At 41.5% G+C, this 23,601-nt stretch overlaps 1 protein-coding gene and 1 long non-coding RNA gene across 2 annotated transcripts in view; one reads left to right on the top strand and one right to left on the bottom strand.

Moving 5' to 3' along the window:
* The first annotated feature begins 765 nt into the window (after positions 1–765).
* Positions 766–23,601, top strand: part of frmd3 (FERM domain containing 3) — a 33,375-nt gene continuing 10,539 nt past the window's right edge. The window contains exons 1-11 of the mRNA XM_056418258.1: positions 766–774; positions 4,671–4,749; positions 6,838–6,935; positions 9,067–9,190; positions 10,441–10,528; positions 12,246–12,334; positions 12,966–13,029; positions 15,715–15,803; positions 17,508–17,582; positions 18,428–18,496; positions 18,755–18,879. Coding sequence (XP_056274233.1) covers positions 4,688–4,749; positions 6,838–6,935; positions 9,067–9,190; positions 10,441–10,528; positions 12,246–12,334; positions 12,966–13,029; positions 15,715–15,803; positions 17,508–17,582; positions 18,428–18,496; positions 18,755–18,879 — 883 coding nt within the window. The 5' untranslated portion in view covers positions 766–774; positions 4,671–4,687. The remainder of the gene's footprint in view (positions 775–4,670; positions 4,750–6,837; positions 6,936–9,066; positions 9,191–10,440; positions 10,529–12,245; positions 12,335–12,965; positions 13,030–15,714; positions 15,804–17,507; positions 17,583–18,427; positions 18,497–18,754; positions 18,880–23,601) is intronic.
* On the bottom strand, positions 4,772–22,797 carry LOC130196283 (uncharacterized). Its single transcript, XR_008832219.1, has 2 exons — positions 22,708–22,797; positions 4,772–4,932 (listed from the first exon to the last, which is right to left on the bottom strand). It is a non-coding gene; the product is annotated as an uncharacterized LOC130196283 (long non-coding RNA).

Below are 23,601 nucleotides of genomic sequence, written 5' to 3'. Positions count from 1 at the left end.
AGAGCTTTACAGTCTGTACACATACGACATCCCTGTCCCAGGACCTCACATCGGATCAGGAAAAACTCCCAAAAAAACATTTTAAAAATGTTCACAGGGAAAAAAGGGAAGAAACCTTCAGGAGAGCAACAGAGGAGGATCCCTCTCCAGGATGGACAGAACATTAGATGTCATGTGACCAGAATGAAGCATTACAGAGTTACAACACATTCAATGAATATGACAGAAATGATGAATAATGAGAAGTAGGCATGGACTGTGATCCAGATAACAACAATCCAGGAGGCAGGAGGCCATGCCCAGGCCAGGTCCAAGGGGTAGGAGGCAGGAAGCAGGAAGCAGGGGCAAGGAGCCAGAGAAGAGACCAGACGGTTTGTCCAGCAGGAGCTGCATTTAAGAAGCAACATTAAGAAATAAAGACAAGGTTATAACAGAGTAATGGCATTCGTGAAGTTGTTATCTTCTTGAATGGGAGCAGTTGTTTCAAACATTTGATGTCGTAATAGATTTGGATAAATGTGCCAAATGGATGGAGGGTAACACAGTTGCTATCATGCAAATGTTCATTTTACATTTAAATTTGACGCTGCCTAAATTTGTTAAGTTTAAGCTTAAGCAATGTGTCATAAACCAAAGACAAGAAGAGACTTTAGATTCGGAATTGAAATTATACATTTTTAGCTTCTTATTTAGGGTAACATTGGTCTTCTCTCTCTCTCTCTCTCCCTCAGCACTGGCTGGAGCCCAACAAGCCCGTGGTGAAGCAGTTGAAGTGTAAGTGTCACTTCTGCTCCTTTTGGGGTTTTCTGTGTGTTCCGCATCAGTGCGAGTGAACACAACAATGAACACAACAAACAGACAATGTCACAGGGACTCTGACACACACACACACACAGGGTCATGACAGCATGCACACACGAGTTTTGAAGCCACTGGATATTTAAAAAAATCTTTTTTAAAACATCATAAATCAGCGTGTACCATATTGAATGGGACGGGACATTCATTATGCATGGTCAAAATAAATAAAATAAGTCTAAATACGTTAGTTATTTGTAATGTGCAACTAGCAGATAGGAAATGTTCTTGTTTACACGTTTCACCACTGACTTTATCCTCCGGACACATCGTTCACGTTACCACTAGTGACAGGTCCCCACCACAGGCAGACAAACAGAGACCGACAGAGCGACACATCACACTGCCGGAGGGACAAGGGGCCCATTTGGAAATAAGCTAACAGACCAAGTGAAATACAAAGAGATTTCAGGGGAGCACAAGTCACTATGTAGAGAGATGATTTGACCTCATGAGATATACCAGCTACATACAGTGACACGGAGCGTACAGGATTCAATTCAATTCAGTTTATTTGTATAGCCCATTTTCACAAATTATAAATTTGTCTCAGAGTGCTTTACAATCTGAACACATCGACATCCCTGCCCCAAAACCTCACATCGGACCAGGAAAAACTCCCAAACAACCCTTCACGGGGAGAAAATAGGGAAGAAATCTTCAGGAGAGCAACAGAGGAGGATCCCTCTCCAGGATGGACAGGTGCAATAGATGTCATGTGACCAGAAGGACAGAGTTAGAGTTAAAACACATTCAATGAATATGACAGAGTGTATGAATAATAGGATGGTGTCGACCATCACCAATAAAAGGATGCAGCTATCTGAGACGAGATACATTGGATTATTCTCCAGTGGCCTCTTCTTGCTTCTCTCACACGCTAACAAAGGCCTTTTCCAGAATAAGGATAAACTTATTCTCGATTGACTGTTATCACGGTTTTCCGTTGTTCTGCAGCGCACAACTTTCTTGCGTTTGGTTTTTCCGTTCCCACTGGATGTTCGTCTCTGATAGGTCTCTTGTTTGATAAGACCCATCTTCTGTTTGATCATTTAATTCTGACTCGTGGTCGACTGTAGATATTTACTCAAGTACCGAATTGTACTGTGAATACTTGTACTGTCCTTTTTACTCCACTACATGTATTGTTACCTATAAATAGTAATACAAACTCCACCTTTGTAACATTAAAGTGAAGTAAACATCAGTGATTCACTGGTTATAATTCAGTATTATAATTTATATGAAGCTGAAATGGGTCATTGTGCATAATGAGTACCTTTGCTTCCGGTACTTTAAGTATCATGTGATGGTCGTGCTTTTTCACTCTCGTCGAGATTGAATGCAGGACCGTTACACCATGTTCAAGTGAAAGATGTTTCCTTCTGCCACCACTGACTCAAGTAATGAAACAGCTGTCACACACTTGCAAAAAGCAATGGTGTTGTTGTTGTTTAGTCACAGTTATTAAAAAAATCTCTCTATTTCCTGAAGCAAATATTGTTTTACCTTCCTGGAAAGGATCTCTAGTAGCTTAGGGAACAAGGGAAGATACGTCTGCCTTTGCTTCCTAAAATATTTAGGAACCTTTTTATCAAGAAGTAAACATTTTATTTTGAACCCAATGCACCTCGGTGTCCTCAACCTCGTCTTTCAAATTGTTTGCATTGCAATCTATTGGAGAAAAACTGTCTCGTCATTCTAATGGACTGATGCCAACTTCTGATGTCTACTGTTGGAATGCTGCGAGCAGTGATTCAATCAGCTGTGCAATCAGCAGAAAAAACATTTCTGAAGCCAACTGTTTTAACGACTGTCCTGTTCTATCCATCCTGCTATGAATTAATAAAGGAGCCGTTAGCAGCGTGCTCCGCGTCACCAGGACATGTGCGTGAAGGCCGGGGGAGATAGAGAGAAAAGGGAGGGAAACGAGTGCTAAAGAGGAAATGTGTGGGCTAATTCAGAGGGGTAGAGAGAGGAGACAGTGATAGATAAAAGCTAAAGAAAGAAGTCAGATTAGGGAGGAAAAGTGAGAGAAAAGAGGAGATTTGAAAAACAGTTGGAGATGAGAGAGGATGAAGAATGAAAAGGAGATCAGAGAGAGGGACGGAGGACGAGTGTTGAATAGATCTGAGTCGTACTGACACATCATTTCTCCCCGTGGCAGCATTTACTCTCAAATTAGGATGCATGGCTTGATATATTTTCTCTTTGTGCGTCTCAGTTTACATGCATATGTGTCACATCATGTGTGCATACTATATTGTGCCAATTCACTTTCCCCTGAAAGTTTTTTTTTGTTGTTGCTTCTTTTATCTCTGGTTTTTTAAAGCATGTCGGTCCCTCAAGCCCCGGCAAAAAGCAACTCAAATACTTTGAGCGCGGTTGGGGGGAGGATGGCGTCTTTCAGATTGCTCAGCATGTATAATGTAGATGTGTGCTGTTTTTCATAGCTAGATAATACTGCAGAGGATCCCGCCATTAAAGGCAGAGTGGTGAGGGCACGTTAGATGACTTTCTTCATCTTCTCCTGCCATTTGCTTTTTCCTCATCTGGCTTATGGTTGAAGTGTGAACTGTTCATCACACATAGCGTGTCGTGTGGTGTTGTGTTATTAATCAATGTCATTCATCAAGCTTTAAAAGCTTTAACCCTTACAAAAGTTAGGCACAAAAGCATTTTTATGAAAATTATGAAACCTTGCTTACCTTACAGTAAATGATGAGAGACACATAACCCAATTACGTATCACTAACTAACCACTACAATTTAGCCACAAAATAACTTTTGGCATGGACCCCAAGGTGGAAAGTTCATACTGCCTCAGTCATGCTATTGTGTCATAGTTAACTTCCCATCCTAAAATCACATTGCTGCACCCCAGCCTGGATGAGAGCTCCCTGTCATTTTGAATATATTCTTCAATAACCACCGTCTGAGTTTCTGAGCAAACTTTCCAAAGTCCCATCTGGAACCTTACCGTATTGTTTGAGTTGCATGTTGTAACCGTGAAATATACAATATCAGAAATACTTCATAGATTCAACACAAATGCCCACAATTGTCAATCTAGTGCTCCATTGCGTAGTTTTCTTCCACTGTACCTATATGAGTGCATATTCATAAGACATGAACTTCACTGGAAATGGTTAAAAAGAGAAATCAGATTGAAAGGAAACGGGATGCAAACAGTTCTCATAACTCTCCTGTTCCAACTGAAAACTTTAATGAGTAAACTTTTAATGTTAGCTTGTGTGTGCATGAATGTCTGATCATGTGAGATCAGTGAGCAGTTTAGGCTTCTGCTGTCGTTTGATCCGAGTGCCACAGCATCCACTGTGTGTTTGAGTGAACTTACGTAAGTGTGTGTGTGTGTCTATGTTACTATGTCTATTAAAATATCATTCAAAGCTCAAATTATCTCAAGCAGCAACCACACACACACAAATACACACATGGGAGTGAGAAATGAAATGCATCAGAGTTCGGATCAAAGGAAAAGAAACGAAGCCCATGGTTGTGTGTGTGTGTGTGTGTGTGTGGGTGATGACTAATTACTGTCATTATCAAATGACTAATCAGTATTAGAGATTATTTCTTTTTGTGTCTCTTTTACATAATCCTTATTGCTTTGCTCCTTTTCTGTCTTGCATTTATCTCTCCTTTTTCCTCTCCTCTCCCAATTAAAGACATCTACTTTTCTCTCATTTGCTTTCTCAAACTTATTTCTGTTTCCACCCTCTCTTTTAAACTCTTTTTCTTCTTTGCCAAATTCTTCTTTCTTCTCAACGGACTTCTCTTGTCTTCAGCAGCCCAGCAGCCGTACACCATGTGTTTCCGGGTCAAGTTTTATCCCCACGAGCCAATGAAAATCAAGGAGGAGCTCACCAAGTAAGAACTAACACACACAATGGACCCTGACATGCGTCTCTCGAGACACTTTATTACATGGATATGCATATTAGCTTCATTTCTATAGCTTGATGGTCCAGTAGCTTGAAAGCCATAGGAATGGTTAAAGGGATCCCAGATGGTGGTTGATCGTCTCTGGGACCGTTGGTTGGGTTTTTAAGCCTGTTGAAAGAAAATTAAAAAACATGTATGTTATTGACAGCAGAGATGCATGTATAGTCTTTTGAAATGCAGTAGTTTTGTTGAAAATGTAAGATCCCCGACACATAATATCAAAGTTTTGCCACCACAATTTTGAATGTTGGATTATCTAATGTCCCCAAATTTTAGGATTCATTTTCTTTAGAAAATAATTTGTTTCTAAACACAGTATATTCACAAATACTCATGTTTCAACATGCGATAATGACCTTAGCGACATGTGCTGAATGTGATTATGTGCGAATATGCAATAGAAAAGTTGTCTTTCTCTTTTTCGTTTTTTTTACACCACTCTTCTTGCAAACTATTTAAAAGGAATGCATTTGTATGTGTTCATTTATTTTCACTTGCTCTAAGAAAAAGCAAAGCTAATCTCCGTGTCATTATTAAACCACATTGCTTCAGATGAGTTGGGAATGGACATTACAATCGAGCTGAGTTGGGAAAGTTCAGAAGAGCTGCGGTCAGTGATGACGGCCAATGAAGTGCTCAATATTGAGCATTTAAAATCCCCAAAACGATTCTGCTAATGTTTGTGTGCTGCATGTGCTCCAGTTTGCAGAATGTTATTTGAAACAGGGCAACCCACTATTCTTATTGATCACATCCATATTAGGTGATGCGTTATCAGTGCTGAAGCAGAGAGTAATGTACTTATTATGTATTGACAATATTTTAGAAAATGAATTTAAAAAAATTCAGTATTGAATGTAATGGAAGATTTGAATGAAATCTTGAAATGTCAAGAGTTTACACGTTTCGGATATGGACTGAATTTATGTGTCTTAAAGTTGTGTAGTCATTATAATAGATTATTATTTTCATACATATCAATTGACAGAGGAGTTACATTCCTGTTGTATGAATCAAGAGGAGTGTAAAGGACACTCACTTTCTTTATCTTTTCGCCATTTGCTTTTTCCTCCTCTGGCTTTCTGGCTTAGTGGACGGTTGAAGTGTGAATTGTTTCTCACATGTTGCATGTCAGTTGTAGACAATTAAACTGCAATGTCATTCATTAGTCATGTGCAAAGCTTTAGGGAGACCCTTCACAGATGATGGACTTCCTGTTACATGAATCAAGAGGAGTGTGAAAGATACTGTAACTGTAGGATCGAAACAAGAGATCGGGGAAGTAAGTAGAAGATGGGAGACAGAAAGAAGAGGTATCGCTGACAAAAGAGAAGGATTAAATTAACCACACCTGAGAAGGTCGTGGAAATGAAGACAGCTGTGTTTTTTTAGGCCAATTTGAAGAACCTCCATGTGGCTACAGCCCGACGATATGAATAAAACTATTTAGCTACAGCAGCAGGCTTTTCCCGTCCTTCAGCCTTCAACGCTTCTCTTCTGCGGCTTGAGTTAGGAAACACGTTCCGAGGTGTGAGTGGCTGAGACTCACCTGCGTCCTTGGCGTCTCACGTCCCTCTCGTTTCAGCTCCACTGTCATTTCCTTTCTCATTGGTAACACGAGACAGAGCCCCGTGTCGGCGTCCTAAACTCGCCTCCACTGAAGCCGTTTCCATAGTAACTACAAAACCAGTCACTGCTGTATTGGTCGTGGTTTCCATCGCAATATTCTCTTTAATTGCCATTGTAACACAACTGGATCATGATGAGACTATATCGGTTTCATGAATTTGACTTTTAACCATCTGGAACAATTTAATCTGAAGATAATGTTCCGTTATGATGTTGATGATGACGCATCAGAACCAATGACTGTCTATCTGGCCGATGTGAACATGGATATGTAGTCCTGCGAGACGCTGACCAATATACTTTAACACAAATACAGCACATTCAGGTGAAGTGATATTGTCAGTTCTTTCTTCTCAACTGCGTGTGCCGTGTTCGTGTATCCAGGTACCTCCTGTACCTCCAGCTGAAGAGAGACGTCTACCACGGTCGCCTCCTTTGTCCTTTTGCTGAAGCTGCATATCTTGGAGCCTGCATCATACAGGGTGAGGCCACTAAATGTATTCGCGGGGGAAACATACTGGTGATTAAGACCGCTGCAGTCAAATTCCTTTTATCTCAAAGATGTAAACACGGGTATGAGCAGGTTTTTATGTTTCTGTTTCCTAGCGTGACTGAATTTGCTCTTCTTTGTAGAAAAACTAGAATTGGGCACTTTACAGAGGTTGATGTGTACACGACATTAGCGATGGCATATGGAAGAGTCATAATGTTTGTAAGTTATAAATTTTATATAAATCCAGTGTATTGCTCTGTGTTCTGTCATTGAGCTGGAAGTCACTGTAGGATTCACATTAAAGTAACCCACTAAGTGTAGCCTGTATTGTGTTCACTTTGTGAAATGTAGTAAATCAGTTTTCAGTAGGTAACATCATTACTAAGCACTCTCATTTAATGTCCACTAAGTCTAACACTTGGCAACTCGCACCAAAACAATCTAGATAAATAAATATGTATTCCGTTTAGAGTAAAAATATGTATTTGGAATTTTGGGGTAAACTGTGCCTTAACACTTAATATAACGAGGTTATGTCTGAAAGAAGAGCTCCATATATCTGGTCTCTGCCTCTTTAGCTACAGTTTAATGTTGTAACCCTACATTTTAAAACCCAGCAATATGTATATGGCCCGCTTGGAAAGGGATCAAGAACAATGTTTTCCTCTTCAGTTAATTATCAGATGTAGTTTAATAATGAGCCATTTGCTTTAATATGGATTACGAGTGGAATTAGCTGAGCTGTGTGATATAAATGAACCCCTCTGGCTCATATACAAATCTCTGAACTGTGCAAACACTCTCTGATTGGTTCTTATCCCCAGAGAGCACAGTGTGACTGGCTGAGTTATCTCGACCTCGAGAGTGTCTGCAGCATATCATTGGCTGCTGTGATTAACGAGGGCAGGTCCCTGTCCCACTTTGTCAGGGTGTTGATTACAGAGCTGGAGAATAGGTTGAGGATTACCGTTTAATTAAACTCCAGGCAAGTTTCAGATTTAACCTTTATTGTGACTGATAATTATGAACGGATTTAAAAGATAAATTAGTGTCAGTTAGGGCTTTGTACTGGGATATATTAATCTATCAGGGTTATCTCAGCTGCTTATGAGTATGTTCTCCTGTGGAAATAAAGATATTTTTAAAAAGTTCTTTCTTTCAGCTTTCGTCAGGGATTAAGCACCCATCACATTTATGATAAACATATGTTCACTCAGAGTCTAACGGAATAGTTTTCATTCTCTTTCTGTCTCGCTCTCTCACTTCTCACACCATGTACCGTGTGTGTAGTCCGTCCAAAAAACAAAGACCAACAATGACAAAACAACATGTTATGTGCCAGACTATTTTCTGTATTGCTTGCAGTTGCCAGACAGCCAGTAGAGACTCTGGGAAAACACTGCTTTCAAACACCAAATTGTCTCGGCATTTAACGTAAAGCATTTTAAAACTTCAGCTTTTGTACGGATTAAACAAACAAGATATAATATGTTAATTTGTTTAGTCAGCTTAGCTCAGTTTGAGGTTGAGAGGGGCTGGTAGTCAGATTGTCTTACCCTTAGACACTGCCATGCTAGATGTTTCCCAGTTTCCAGTTTTTATGATGATAGAGATATATACTTTATTAATCCCCAAGGGGAAATTAGTTCTCTGCATTTAACCCATCCTTAGTTATTAAGGAGCAGTGGGCTGCAGTGATGCGCCCGGGAAGCAACTGGGGGTTCAGTGCCTTGCTCAAGGACACTTCGACTTGCAACTAATGGGGAGAGCGGGGATCGAACCGACAACCTTGGGGTTGCAGGACGACCCCCTTACCCCACTGAGCTACAGCCGCCCCCAAATATGTTAAACTAAGTTAAGCTAAGCTAAGATAAGCTAATCAATTGCTCGCTCCAGTTTAACATTTCCTGTAGAACTAACTCCTTACCATTAAGCATATCCTTGTATTTCCCTAAATGTTTTGGTAAATGTTTAGGTAAATAGACTGCGTTTATATATCATGTTGAATTCCTACTGCTTGTAAGTGTTGAATTGTTCTTTTGAAACAGCATTGCACGTATACACCTACATTTTACAGCTGCTTGCATTGTCACGCTGACTTCCCTGTCGTCTGTCTTCAGCTGAGCTCGGGGACCACGACCCAGAGGAGCACCCGTCAGACTACATCCGAGACTTCAAGCTGTTCCCTAAACAGACCCTCAAGCTGGAGAGGAAGATCATCGAAATACACAAGAACGAGCTCAGGTAAACAAGCGTGTGCGCCTGTGCTTGTGTGTGTCTGGTGAGCTTGTTTGTCGTCTGAAGCTCGATGCTCGTTATCAGTTGACTGTTTGATTTGGATGACAGGCGCGGATGCTCACTCCTGTGATCTGTGCGTTTGAAACAGGCTGCACAGAGTGCCCTCTGTTATTCTGGCTATAGACACAATTTGATGATACCTAGAGATGTGTGTGATGTATGCAGAAGATATTTCAGTAGAAAGTAAATAAAAACTGAAATTGATTAGCAATGAGCATGAATTATTTATTTCCAGCTTAGTTTTTTAAATCCTTGCCGGCTAAGCTAGGATCTTTAGGATTTAACTTTGTATTTAAATCAACCATCATGGAGTAAAATCAGCTGAACGTGTGTGATAAGAAGCTCCTGAAAAGCCAGACACAATACGTATTTATAAACTGTGTCACTCCTTTAAGGAGAGAAGTTGGATATGGAACAATAAAGAATTAAAAGAGCAGGAGACTAATGCTGCATAAATATAATGACGGAAGTAAATACGATTAAAATATGTTGAAAGTCTTACTCTGTGCACTGACATCACAGTAATCTATACATAAACCCTCTCCCTCAAGCTGCGTATTTGTATCATCGCTGCAGCTCATGAGTGATCTTGTTGGGTTTGTGACCGTCACACGCAGCGATTATTGAAACTTTAAAGCCAAATCCTTCATTTCCCACCGCACAGAGGCAGATGATGTAGATTACCACTCGGCCGTAGAAACACACTCCAGGTGATTTACACATGGGATGGGTTGCACTTTGACTCTATGTGCAAATGTATGGCTGTACAATTAGAATGTTGATTTATTTCTCCGGTGTCATGAAGAGTATCATCGTACATCGCGTCCTGACTTTCCAGCACTTAGACACATGAGCCAGTAAAGCGTTAACGCTCCCACTGGAAACCTCCTCTTCTGTTAATAAGTCTGGTTTAGCTAAATATCTGCAGACGATCAAAAACTGGGTCAAATACAATAACTTAGCGAAAACTTTTTTATATACGATATTTTGCACAACACTATAACAGTATCCCTCTCAGGCATATTGGCATTTCACAGCTCATAGTAAGTCCATGCTGCTATTGTCTATACACACAGTATATTAGATTTATAGATCAACTGTGAATCAAGATGAATTCAACATATTTGGGAGGTTTTCAGAACCGAACACAAAGGGACCCACGCTACCAGCATTACCTCTTGTCTCCTCTCTCCTAGGGGCCAGTGTGCTTCATTTGCTGAGTTGAACATGCTCCAAAGGGCTCACAGCCTCGAGACTTACGGAGTCGACCCTCACCCATGCAAGGTAACTTTAGTGGAGAATAAATACAGTCTGGCTGTGAGGCCCGGGGTTGTTGATATTGACAAGGTCCCTCTGCTATTCTTTATGAATGTTGCCACAATTTATTGTCCACGCCTCATTTATTTAGCCACATTATTGTTGCATTTAATTGATGAAATGTCACTGTCTTAGAGGACCTCCTCCTCCCGTGTCACACATTGTTCTCTGCCCCTTTCTCTGCATATGCAGTATGTACTGTATATTTATGTGTGAAATATAAACATCATGCCTTTGTACATAATGGCTTTTATATGATAATTTACAGCCATCAATTAAGGTAGGAAGTCAGTGAGACAGTTGCTCTCGCCAGTGAAACTTCTTATTACGGTTCTAAAATAGTTATTATGACAGTTTATTACATATTTCTCTGCTCTGTCATCTCTTCAGTAGGAAGTTACACTTTGTTGTCACTGTCAAGTTTACAGGTTTTATTGTTATGCTGAGAACCAACAGTTAACACAATATAAACTGTGCCATCATTATTGATTAAAAGAGTTCATTTCAATTGCAGCCATCTCATTTACAGTACAGGTGTAAATACTCCCCAAAGTTGTTAATGCCGTCATGCAGAAATACAACTTCTGGCTTCAGTGGAGAGCGACTGTGCCAATTACACACATACGTAGAGTCACTCGTCCTCTTTAACCTTTGCTTGTTTGCCCTTGATTTCCATATTAAATGGATGCCTGCACACGTGATTGACAGCAGCCTTTCAGCCAACCCGAGAAGTCACCGAGAGAGGAGTAATAATGGGGGAGACGGAGGTGAAATGAGTGAGGAAAGGTCCAAGTTAGCCTTGAGTTTACATTTGAACCCTTTGGCAACATTATCAAATATGGTCTGAAACATCCCTCAGGAATCAATATTCCTATCGATTGGTCTGAGAACATCGTGGCTTCAGCAAGTCACGTCATCGGCTCAATCTTACTTTTGCTATTGTGGTTCATTTGACACTAAAATGTGCCCCTAGCTTTCTGCTGTGATATCGACTGCTTGTACTTCTCTCTCTGTGTCTTTTTTTGTACACTTTTGACAGTTGAAACATACAGAATCTGGGAGCGAAAAGCATTATTTTGGGAGCGAAAGCATTATTTTGCAACTCGCTCTCTGCACTCTCGGCCTCTCTGCTCACGCTCCGCCCAGTCAGAGTGTGAAACGCAGACACCCTCCCGTGGACAGGCGTATCAAAGCATGCTGAGCAGATTAACAAGATATTTAAATTCCTCTTTATCTGCTTGCCTCTCGCCAGTGGGGCTGGAAATGTCTGTTATTGCGTCACACGTATAATCTTGATCTCCACAGATTGTTGATCTGTGGAGATCAAGAATTAGCGAAGCTCTTTGGACCACAGAGGTAGAAAGAGCAAATACAGAGAGACACAGCTGATGAACCATGGTGTGGCCGAGTCACAGGACCACAGCGTGGTCCTTTCTTACTCGGGAGTTGGTATTGGTTTGGTTTTGCTTCACCATATCAAACCTGTTCGGTATTTTCTGCGACTTGTTCTTGATGCCAATTGCTGCAAATTAGAGGGTTGGCGTGTGTCACCGGTGGAGGTGCCATTGCCATGGAGATTGTTGTTAGCCCACCTGCCTCCCTGCTGTTAATCCACCTGTGTCCCATTATTCTGTGGGCTGCTGCGCATGTGTGTGTGTGTGTGTGTGTTTGTGTGTGTTTTCAGGATTTCACAGGCTCCACAGCCTTTCTCGGGTTCACAGCCACAGGTGTTGTGGTCTTCCAGGGAAACAAGAGGATCCACCTCCTCAAATGGTACACATCTGTACATTTGTAATGTGGCAATGGTTTTATTTGTTGGACATTGTTACTGTAAACAATAAAGTACTCTAGTACACCATGTAGTAAAAATTAAAAATGAATTTTTAGCATCTATTATTGATAGGCAGGAGTCTGTAAAGTGTTTAGTTGACTTAGTTAGTTTATTTGGGTAAAAGAACCAATACCTCTGCATTCACACATTTACTTCAGCAAAGTACATAAGAATTAACAACGTTATGTACTTCCCATATCAAACGTTTACATACTAATGATGTAGAGTGTTAACTAGTATACATGTTGTGTTGTTAAATCATCACTAATGCATTGATGTTGTGTATTTCATCTTACACAATGATCAAGGCAGCACAATTTCTAGCTTACTTAATGTACTGTTGAATAATTTATTCTATATAATAAACTTAAGTACTGAATGTGAATAAATGTACTTCATTACATTGCATCAGTGTTAAGATGTAAATGTAAACAAACTCACTGTTTACAACAGGCCACTGTGTCAAATAATCCTACAGTTCCACCTGGACAGCGTGGTGATTGTTCTCAGCTTAAGTCCACTGCGTCTTATCGTGTGTTTGTGTGTTGGTCCTAATACGATGGTTCTCTGCAGGGTGGATGTTAGCAAGCTGAAGTTTGAAGGGAAAACCTTTTACGTCATCGGGGTCCAGAAAGAGGTGAGTGCGGCGTGTCCGCTAAAGGGGAGACACGAAGAATAAAACATGCTGTGTCGTGTAGTCATCATCACGCTGCACAGTTCCCATCTGTGTTCATTCAGATTCAGTTTTGCGTACGTGTCCATCCTATATCCTCTTTCCCCCTTCCTTCTTTCCTTCTCTTCTCCCTTCTCTCACCTGTGTACTGGTTACATGATGTGCTATGAAACTCTACTGTTTGTCTATGCAATCCTGTGTGTGTGTGTGTGTGTGTCACTGTTTCAGAACTCTTTAACAGGCAGGATTCACAGGCTGGTGGGTGTGTATCTAACCTCCTCACGCCCACCGCGTGTCGACTGTGGTCCAAATATGAGACTCCTTCACTACATCCATGTTCGGACAACGTCCAACATCTTTGACAAGCATAAAAAAAGAAACTGACACATTAAAACATTACAAGTTACAACTACTACAGGTTTCTTGCATTTGGGACATGTTTCATGTGCAGCCCCTCCAGGCCAGAGCTGTGGGCGAGTCTCATACACGTGCATACCATCTTCAGCTGGTTGTGTCTCGCTACTTAACCCGTATTGATGAATCGTGGTGTCTTAAAAACATGTGTTCCTCTCTGTAAAACAGGTTACTCTTTAATCTACCAATCAGCCAAGCAATCTCATAACTATTCTCCTCATTACGATGATGTTTAAACCAGCTCTCTCATCTCTGCTTAACTTTGTCCGTCTGTCTGTTGGCAACTCATGAATAGCTGAAGAAGCAGTTTTATCTTTGTGTTTCTGTCTCTTCTCTCTGTGTGTAAACATAGTCATCACTGGTGAGTAAATATTAGAAATAATCATAGCACAAAACAATTTGATTCCTCTTCGTGCCTTCACCTCACTTTATGATTGGAGAACCGTTTTCTTTGTTCAGTGTTATCTGTTTTTGTCATTTGGTTTTATATCACTTTATACAAAGGTCTTCTATGTCATTTCATTCAATTCATTTATTTATTCTTTCAATCATTTTTAGCTCATGTGTGTAAATTGTTATTTTAAGTCATTGTCAATAAAAATTCTCTATGGTTGAAATTTCTATTAGCATCCCTGTCCATAGCCACATTATAAGAATATGATAAATTCCATCAGAAAACAATAGATTATGCAATATTACGTTGCATAATCTATATCTCTGTCCATTTTGCTTATTTAATGTCAGCCATTGTGTTGACAAGATTATTGATTTTTTAAATTTGAACTGTGTCTTTATATGCGTGTGTGTGTGTGTGTCTTTGCTTGTGTGTATACTTTATATCCTTACATGTTCACGTGTTGTATCAGGATTTAAGTGTGTTTACGTGTAGTCTTCCACTGTGTGACGGTCACTGCATGACTTCAACCTCACCTCTTGTTATTCAGCCTGGAACACATTGACCTCACTCTCCCACTTTGTGCTGATGGCAGCGTTTCACGGTTTTATTATGTAACACTTGCTTGAAATGCACTTTATCTATTGCATAATATTCTCTTTAGTTGCCCATTGGTGTTCCAGCTAAGTACTATAAAGTTAATGGTTTATAGAAATGGTTTTGACATTACACCAGGTTATAGAAATTGAAAACTAGCTTGCAAATAAGGACACACCATCGTAACAGAATGCAAGTCATGTCCGTAACTAATACAATAGTATATCAAGTTGAGGAGCAGATGAGCTTCACAAAACATCACGTTGTTGTGTAAGAATACGTGTGCATGCCAGCCAAAGTGGGAACAATGTTATAATAATATTTGAACATGGAGTTGTGGTACTTTCACACACACACACACACACACACACACAGTCACACAAATACACACACACACACATGGCCACTGCAGCACATGTGTGTAAATCCCAACTACATACCTGATATGACTGATGAGTGACACTGAGGGGGTTGAGCAATATGGCTGACGAGGGCTTCAGCATGGGAAACTAACTGGATCGGTGCATTCCCGTGCTATTGATTGAGTGTTTCCTCTCTCGCTCACCCTCCACCCCCGCTGTTGAGCAGCATTGATCGCGTATCTCATATTACCAGACACACAGGACTGAAATTAGACATTTACAGGAATATACCTCTCCTCGTCCATTAACCCTTGTCAATTTGACCCGATTCAATATTTAACCCTCGTGTCGCCTTCGGGTCAATATGACCCGATTCAATGTTTAACCCTCCTGTTACCTTTATATTTACTAACATATTTTACCCTTGAGGTCAATATGACCCCAGCTATTAAAATCTCCAGAAAATTATTAGAATTAATATTGTTTTCCAAGTTTAAGTGTGAGGTACTTTATGTTTGTTTGTTGACTCCCGAAAGAACACCGACATTAAACATTGAATCGGGTCAAATTGACCCGAAGGCGACAGGAGGGTTAAATATTGAATGGGGTCAAAATGACCCGAAGGCAACACAAGGGTTAAACATGTTCAGCAAGCAACGAGCATTTTTAGTGCCGAACACTGTGACCAAATCCTGATATCTGCCTTACATCATCAAAGCTTACGACTTCAGGTCCGCGGGTCAGCACTTTGCACAGCTCCCCCTCAATGTGTTCAGCACTTCTCCTATCCTTATTCACACGTCTGTTGGTATTCTCATTTCTCATCCTCGGCTCCCCTCTCTCTCTCTATGTCTCTCTCTGTCTTTGTCCTTTTCTGTGCAGAAGAAACTGGTGTTGACATTTCACACCACGACCCCTGCTGCGTGTAAGCACTTATGGAAGTGCGGGGTGGAGAACCAAGCCTTTTACAAGTGCGTACACACACACACACACACACACACAGAGACACACCCACACACCTCCAGGGAATGTATTGAGCTGCTCTAGAAGAAACTTGGGCATTATTATTTAATCCCAAAATTTCCCTTCCACCGAAATAAGCACAGTACGATTTGTTGGGGAAAAGAGCAAAGACACTTAACAGAGATATATTATCACATATTATACATATTTAACTGAAATAGCACGGCTCTAATTGGTAACTGTTATCGCAGTTTTAAATATTATCTCCTTTAAAATAGTTATGTGCCTCTATGATGTTCCTGTCTTTACTCAAGTGGCCAAATGTGCTTTTCTTCATGACCTGCATTGGTTTGAGCACATTATCACTCTTTCCTAATGATTGTCCTGCCGCGCTGCGACAATGTGCTGCTGTCCTTCACTGAGGGAGCAGCTGATCGCTTCGAGGCCGTTCTCTGTATTCACAGGGACGATTGACGCTGCCGGCGTGTCAGGAATGGAAACATGCGTGGGAATGGAGAGTAAACAGAGTCTGTGGTCATGGTTGTGAGAAGGTTGCGAGCAAAGAAAATAGTTTTTTTCAATGGAAATATCAGCGTTACATTTTACTTTATGGTCATACAACAATAGAGGAACTCGTCCCTATGTTGCAGCAGTTGTAAAGATTTAAACTATCTCTTACGAAAACCTTGAGAGATTAGATCACTGTGAGCCTTAATATATTGTTTTTAAAGCCACTGCCTGTTTCCAGAGCATGAACGAACTCATAGTCTTAATCTTTAAGCCAAAGTAGAGCTGACACCTTGAGTTGATAAATCGATTGGTCCATCAACAGAAAATAAATCTCCAACAATTATGATACATCATTTAATCTCATTTTCAAATAAAAATGCTAAAATAGAAATTTACAAATGTAAAATGTTCATATCTGAAATTCCATGGACAGTCGGCCAGTCCATCGTCGACGGCGTGGACCTTGAATGGACCTTGTGAAACAGAACAGGTCCCATTCAGGCAATTAATTCAACATGTTTTATTTTTCAAATATAAGATTTTTAGTTTGCTATACCATTTTATTCGCTTCTATAATGAAACAGTTTTCCCACCGATTTGTGTGTCATCTTGTTTAGAACTGCAGAAAGTTGTTAAAGCCTTCTCATGACAACCCGAGCCTGTCTGCCCTCCAGCTCATGTGTCTCTGAGAGGCGGACAGAGAGGGAGAGGATGTCCTCTCGGATGTTGAACAAAAATCAGACACTTAATCAAATCAGAGCGAATTGAGTTAGTAAATGGCCGCCAAGCAGAGCTTTGCTAACACAAGTCCTCACGCACACACACACACACACACACACACACACACACACACACACACACACACACACACACACACACACACACACACACACACACACACACACACGGCAAGCAGAGCAGAGGTGTGCGTCTCTACTCCACCGGCACCATCTCTGCTGCATGATAAATGATCTTGAACCAAACATGAAGGCTTGACTTACGACTTCTTAAAAGTGCACACGTTGCCACACATCCCTCTTCTGCTCGCCGTCGGCTACTCGGTGCACAAGGTTAACGCTACAGTCACAAACTGAAACGCTTCAACGAGAACGTTCAGTGTTTGTGCATCACATGCTTTGTAATAATGAAGTTGGGGTTTTGTTGTTGTTGTGTTTTTGTTTCTTCCTCCCTCTCGTTGACAGGTGTGCGAAGTCAAGTCAGATAAAGACAGTTTCCAGCAGTAACATCTTCTTTAAAGGAAGCCGGTTCAGATACAGGTGAGACAGTATTCAAGTTTCAAGTTTTTTTTACAATGACGGACAGAATTTGGAGCACAAACGATGTGCGATCTATGTTAATGGGACCTCGACCCTCCTATCGCAGGAAAGCCTCACGATAAAGTCTGTTCTTGAAGCTGTGTTGCCCTCAGACAAAGCTCTTTACCAGCCTCCCACTTCCGTCTGCTTCATTTCACCAGCAAGCAAAAGCAGTCTGACTTTTTGGAGTTTGTTGGTCATTTGTGCAAATGCAAAGCGAAAAGAGCTTTGCGGTCCACAGTATTTATGAAGCAGATCGGATCAGATCTTCATCCTGTTGTACTAGACGATTACAGTTCCTTGTTCAGCATTTTACTGCGCGAGACGCACATTTTCCAGCATTATTGTTTCATTTCACCGGCTTCCCTACAACCTGACCTTCCATCTTACCAACAACAGACTAAAGTGTATGAAGGTGAAGCCTGCTGACTTGAAACAGTTTGATCAGAGTTCAGAACTTGTGTCGGCCGACCACCCGACTCACGAGTTGCTGAACCATGCTGACAGGAATCTGCCTGCTCGGCAGCACTGATTATGAGCGACAACGGCAAAACACATGAAAAATCTCACGCGTCTCATCTGAGGTAGTCCGATCAGTGAGACTCTCTCGTCTCCAGCTGGACGTCGACACAAAAACGAGCATCATACTGATTTGAGGAACTTTTCCCTGGCTTCCCGTTCCAGTTTGAGTCTTGGACGCAATTTCAACCCAAACCTGAAGAGTTTAAGGAGACCTGTGTGCATTATAGATATTTATATTCTCTTTTTTAAATGACTTATGATGAATGTGTGTTTGTCCCTGTTAGTGGAAGAGTTGCAAAGGAGGTGATAGAAGCCAGCTCAAAGATTCAGAGAGAGCCACCAGACGTGCGCAGGTAAGGACAAGTGCAAAGGAAAAACACAACGCACTCTCTGACACCGTTAGAAATGAAGTCATTGCCTGTTTATAGTAATACCCTCCCATACAGAGACATGATGAGTAAAGATCAAATTATCAATCATCCATTCATGGAACTCCAAATGTGCAAGGAAAGATTGTGGAAATAGAGCAGACATGCTTTGGTTATGCAAGACAATACACACCTCAACGTAACGCACAAAGCAGTCAGTGTAGTTGATGTTTGTGTTTTCAGAGCCCAGTTTGGTCAGAGTCGAAGTTTTAGCTCTCTTAGCCATAAAAACCTCATCATGAACATGGAGCCACTGGTACCTGCACTGCCCACCACCAACGAGTACGAGGAGACGGCGACAGACACTGGTAGGATGCTACTCACTCTACACACAAACAAGCAGACACTCACCATGCCCTCCTGCACTAGACCTCTGGGAAGTCACATGACGCTCCCTTGGGTGTGAAGATGCACATACGCAACCCTCAGACCGAAAGCGTTAATTGAGCAGCTGATGCTCCCATCCCATCAGTCTTGTCTCCCTGGAGACACCAATTGCAGCACGCTAAAAATACCCTACCCATGATCCTCTCTGAGTTTACCGCCATGCCTGTGTGTGTCTGACTTTGTGTGTTCGACAGAGGAAGGAACACGGAAACAGAGCCAGCTTATGTTATCATGACGGAAAACTCAATTAGAAGTTATTTGTTTGGCTCCAAAAGGTCTGTCTCTGTTTCAGGCCTCGTGTTGTTCCATGTGCACAACGCAATCTTTTAGTTGGGATCAGTTTTCTTTATATTGGTATCTGTGAATGTTCAGTAGTTGCATCATAATAGCGAAAGCCTAGCAACTACAGTATATCTTCTGCACATTGACAGTGGATGCTGTATACATGGGTGTGTGAGTGCGGATGCAGTTATTTTCTGGTGTTATTTTATGTTTATTTAATGTGGCCTTGATATATGTACAGTAAAGCGTCCCTTGAAACGCACTATAGAAAACAGCTGTTTTTATTATTATCAGTATTACTAGTAGTAGTAGTATTTAACTGATTTTTCTAGATTGTCAACTTTCATTTTACAAGTGCATTATTTCCTAATTATTTCCTCTTAAATTCCTAAAATGTTTTCCAGGAAAAAACTATGAAATTTGGTACAAATTATAGTGAAAACAGCTTTTTTTGTAAAAGAGAAGCTGAATTTAAATGCAAGTAATTTATTATTGGAACAGGTATTTCCTATTTATGTTACAGTAATTTGCATTTAAGATGTTGCCGAGCAGAGCAACACCGCCCCGGAGAAAACCCGACCAAGCAGTCAGTATTTAAGGGTTGTGGTCACAGTCCACCAACTGGAGTAGATTTATTTTACACTATGGGTTTACATTTTTCTCTTGTGACATTTCTTTGCATTTTATTACTCTTATTACTCTGTTACTTCTCCTCTCCGTTATTAATCCTGACACTCTCCACTGCAACTTATTATCTGATTGAAGCATACATCTTGTTGTTGGGGAGGGAGGAGAAAGCCGCACAGGGAAGATTACACAAGGAAAAACGAGATCTTGGATGTAGAGAGATATGAGAGAATATAAGAGGAGAACATGGACTGGAGGGCTGAGAGAAAGAACAAAGGTTTGGAAGGATGTGGTACACAAGCTTAAGTTGGAAATGAGGAGAGGAGGCAGGAATGTGTGGCAAAGCATAACAGGACGAAGTGAGGGGGATTGTAAGATGAATTTGAGGTCGTATTACAGAAGAAATTGGATCTAAGAGAGATTTAAGAAAAGTTATGTAAGGATTGTTCCCTGTCAGTGTTTTTCTACCTGATGTTTTTGGATTTATATTACTGCTGCAATAACAAGTGTATGTTGTATTTACCTGCTAGAGATGTAATAATGCAGTGAGTCACAGTTTAGAGAGATGTTTGCCCGTAAATCCAACTGAAAGTTTGTGTGTGTGTGTGTGTGTGTGTGTGTGTGTGTGTGTGTGTGTGTGTGTTTTAAATTGCCTGTTCTCCTTACACAGCACTCAACCTTTTTGTCTTCCCCACCTCTCCGGCTGCCTAACTCCTTCCCTCTATCTTTTACATATTTCCTCCCTCCTTCGCTCCTTCATTCTCACACATCAACCCGACCCGTGCACTTCACACCGGTGCAGTTCAATCATACTGTTGTGCGACCGCACTCTTCAAACCCTTGATGGACTTCTCCTCTCTCTTGCGCCTCATCTGATAAAATTCACAGCCTCACTTTCTCCGCTTCTCCTCCTCTCGGTCTTTCTCTCATCTTCCTTCATCCGATTTAGAGATAAATCCATTCTTCTTGGCTCATGGTCAAATAAGTGCAGCAGACCGGCGGTCTGAGCTGGTTGGCTTGGGAGGGGCAGACGGTAGTCATCAAATCTCATGCAGCACTGACAGGATACAGTCTGAGTAATGGCACCAGATTAAATTTTTGAAGATGCTTTGTATCCTACTGCAGTTCCTGCTCCTCGTCGTGAGCTGTTAAACTGTGAAGCAGTGAAGGATTGCTTATAGGCAAACTGTTTTTTGATGGAAATACTTTGGATCCTACATTTCTTATTTTCTCTTTGTGGCTTTGACTGCAGTTCCCTATCAGATTCTGGTGGATTCACTAAATTTTGCACCAAACAATCAAAGATTTTCGGACAACCCAGAGGTATTTAGGAAATGACAAGTCGCTGACCATGCAGAATAAAACCAGTGGTGTAAATATTGATGGTGCGACATGAGCCCAGAAGCTGTCAATAAGCCATGTAGGAAGGCAATTTGTGAACAACCGGGGCCAATCGCAATTATTACACTCTTGACAACCCATCAATCCAAAAAATATTACTTGTCAAAGAAAATGTCTAAAAAGCATCTAAAAGTAAAACATGTTGATAGTTGTTAAGAGATAGAATGAATGTTGGGATAGTGACACACACTTTAGTTCTGCTGAACGGTGCTCATGGTGCTGTACTTCTTTATACACACTGAATGTGGAACAACTTGCCTAGTTGTGTTGAGAATTAATCACTTAAAGTTTAAATCCTTCCTACTTTGTCATTTTGGCACATCTGGCCTCCAGCTGCATGAAGGGAAGGGGTCGCATTGCTATCGCTCTTTTTACACACATGCTTCTTTTACCTTTTGTGTGTCACAGTCAGTGCAACACTATGAATACCTTCAAGTAAATTATTCAGTGTTTCAGCAGTTCATCCAAACTAGTTTGTTTCGAGAGCATCGCCTCCTTTAAACAGGCAAACGCTGACTGTGTAAAGGAGGCTGCTGCAAGGACTTTGGGATAAAGTGTCCTCGAGATGGTCTGGGATCACCGTCTATATTCAGAGCACTAATCTCAGCCATTAGAGGGAAACAGGAAGCTGACCCAAGGTCAGTGTTGACCTTGTTCTGTTTGTGCAGCCTGTCCCCTTCTTATTCCAAAACACACACACACACACACACAGTGGTCATGATTTGGCAACACATATCCCTCGTGGATGTTTCATGGGGATTAAACTTCATATTCCATGTCCACATTTGATCATCACTTCATCGCAACTCCTGCATTCACGAAAAACAACAAACGGGACCCAGGGAGTGATGCAACAAGTCTTCTTTTTCCCTCAAGCAAACTACTGAACAGTTCCATCCATTGTAATGCTATACACTGCTCTTTCACAGTCCACGCTTGCCTGTATGTTATCAAATATTAGCTCAGAGAGATGTTATCGAGTGGTTGAAGTCGGTCTCTGTCTGTCAGTGTTGGAGCAGATTAACTGTAGAGTGAAACAGAAGAAATATATCTGATAGGAGCAAAATACAGAGATAAAAAAAGACTTGCAGAGAGGAAAATAAAGTGATCCCCATCCCTTCTTGGGTCATGCCTGCCCCTTTTGTAATCAGTTAGATTAGCTGCTCCTCTGCAGCCAGGACCACCTGGTTATATATAGAAACTGCAGCTTTGGGATTGATCCCCCTCTAATGCCCCTCTACTCTTTGTTAACATCGCTGACATTCACTGGAGGGCCCGCCATGTCTCTGTATAAGAGAGAGAGAGAATGTGTCTGGTGTATGTCTCTCACCATCTCTCAGAGTGTGTATGTATAGGCCTGTGTGTGTGTGTGTGTTCCTCCCCATCCCGGCCTCAGAGCTCAGCTTGCTGAGTGGTTAGTCGGGGTGTGGGGGTCTTACCGCAGACAGCTGGGTTTGAATGATGGAGGTTCTCGAGCAAAGAAAAAGCAGTGATGTTGGAGGCGGCCTCATTCAGAGCAGTTTGGAGCTGGGGGTTGGCGACCGACCCGACGCAGGCGACACCCTGAGCCGTGGGAGCCGGGGCAGGGCAGAGGGACTCGGGCTGGACGTGACCCCAAAGAGTGAGGGAATGGCGGAAGGACGGGCCGGGCCCCTTGAAGTAGTCCACCCAGGGGAGTCGACAGATGAGCGAGAATCATCTATCGTAGTGGCCGAGGCCACGAGGTGCCGGGTGAAGATAACAACACGCCGGAGCCTGCATCTACGTATAGCCAATCACACGGCACGGGATGTTTATGTACGACTCGTGGGACATGGGGCACACATCACCGGAATCAGGACCGGACTCCAGAGAAATACGCTGGAACAGAGTAAGATTATTTGGATAAAAGTAGAAATATGTAAGAGATGAGATTATTATAGTGCATCTTTTGTCTGGCAGTTTCTTCAAGTTTTGTGGCTATTAATGGAGATTCATTGAACTCTGTATTTCTTCAACACATCACATGAAAACTGGAGTACAGGCCTTTCCACCGTGTCAGTGTGATGCAGCGTTAAACATGTCGCTCAACATTTAAATCCGCATCGAAGGAATTAAACTCGCCGTACTTGTATGAGCTAGTTCAGCCCAGTAGTCGGGTTGCCAGGTTTGTTGTGGCAACCACACAGTGCAATCTGTGAGTGTAGTAGACAGAGATCCCTTTTAACATGTGTGTGTGTGTGTGTGTGTGTGTGTGTGTGTCTTGAAGAGGATGACAGAGAGAGAAAGCTATAAAGTAGTAGCAGCATGCACAAACAGAGTGTGTTAAAGAAACTGCTTAGTGGCTTCAGTAT

Source organism: Pseudoliparis swirei, chromosome 7 (genome assembly GCF_029220125.1).
Source record: "Pseudoliparis swirei isolate HS2019 ecotype Mariana Trench chromosome 7, NWPU_hadal_v1, whole genome shotgun sequence".
Lineage (NCBI taxonomy): Eukaryota > Metazoa > Chordata > Actinopteri > Perciformes > Liparidae > Pseudoliparis > Pseudoliparis swirei.
The sequence above is the reverse complement of the archived record's forward strand: the minus strand, read 5'-3'. Positions and strand labels throughout refer to the sequence as shown.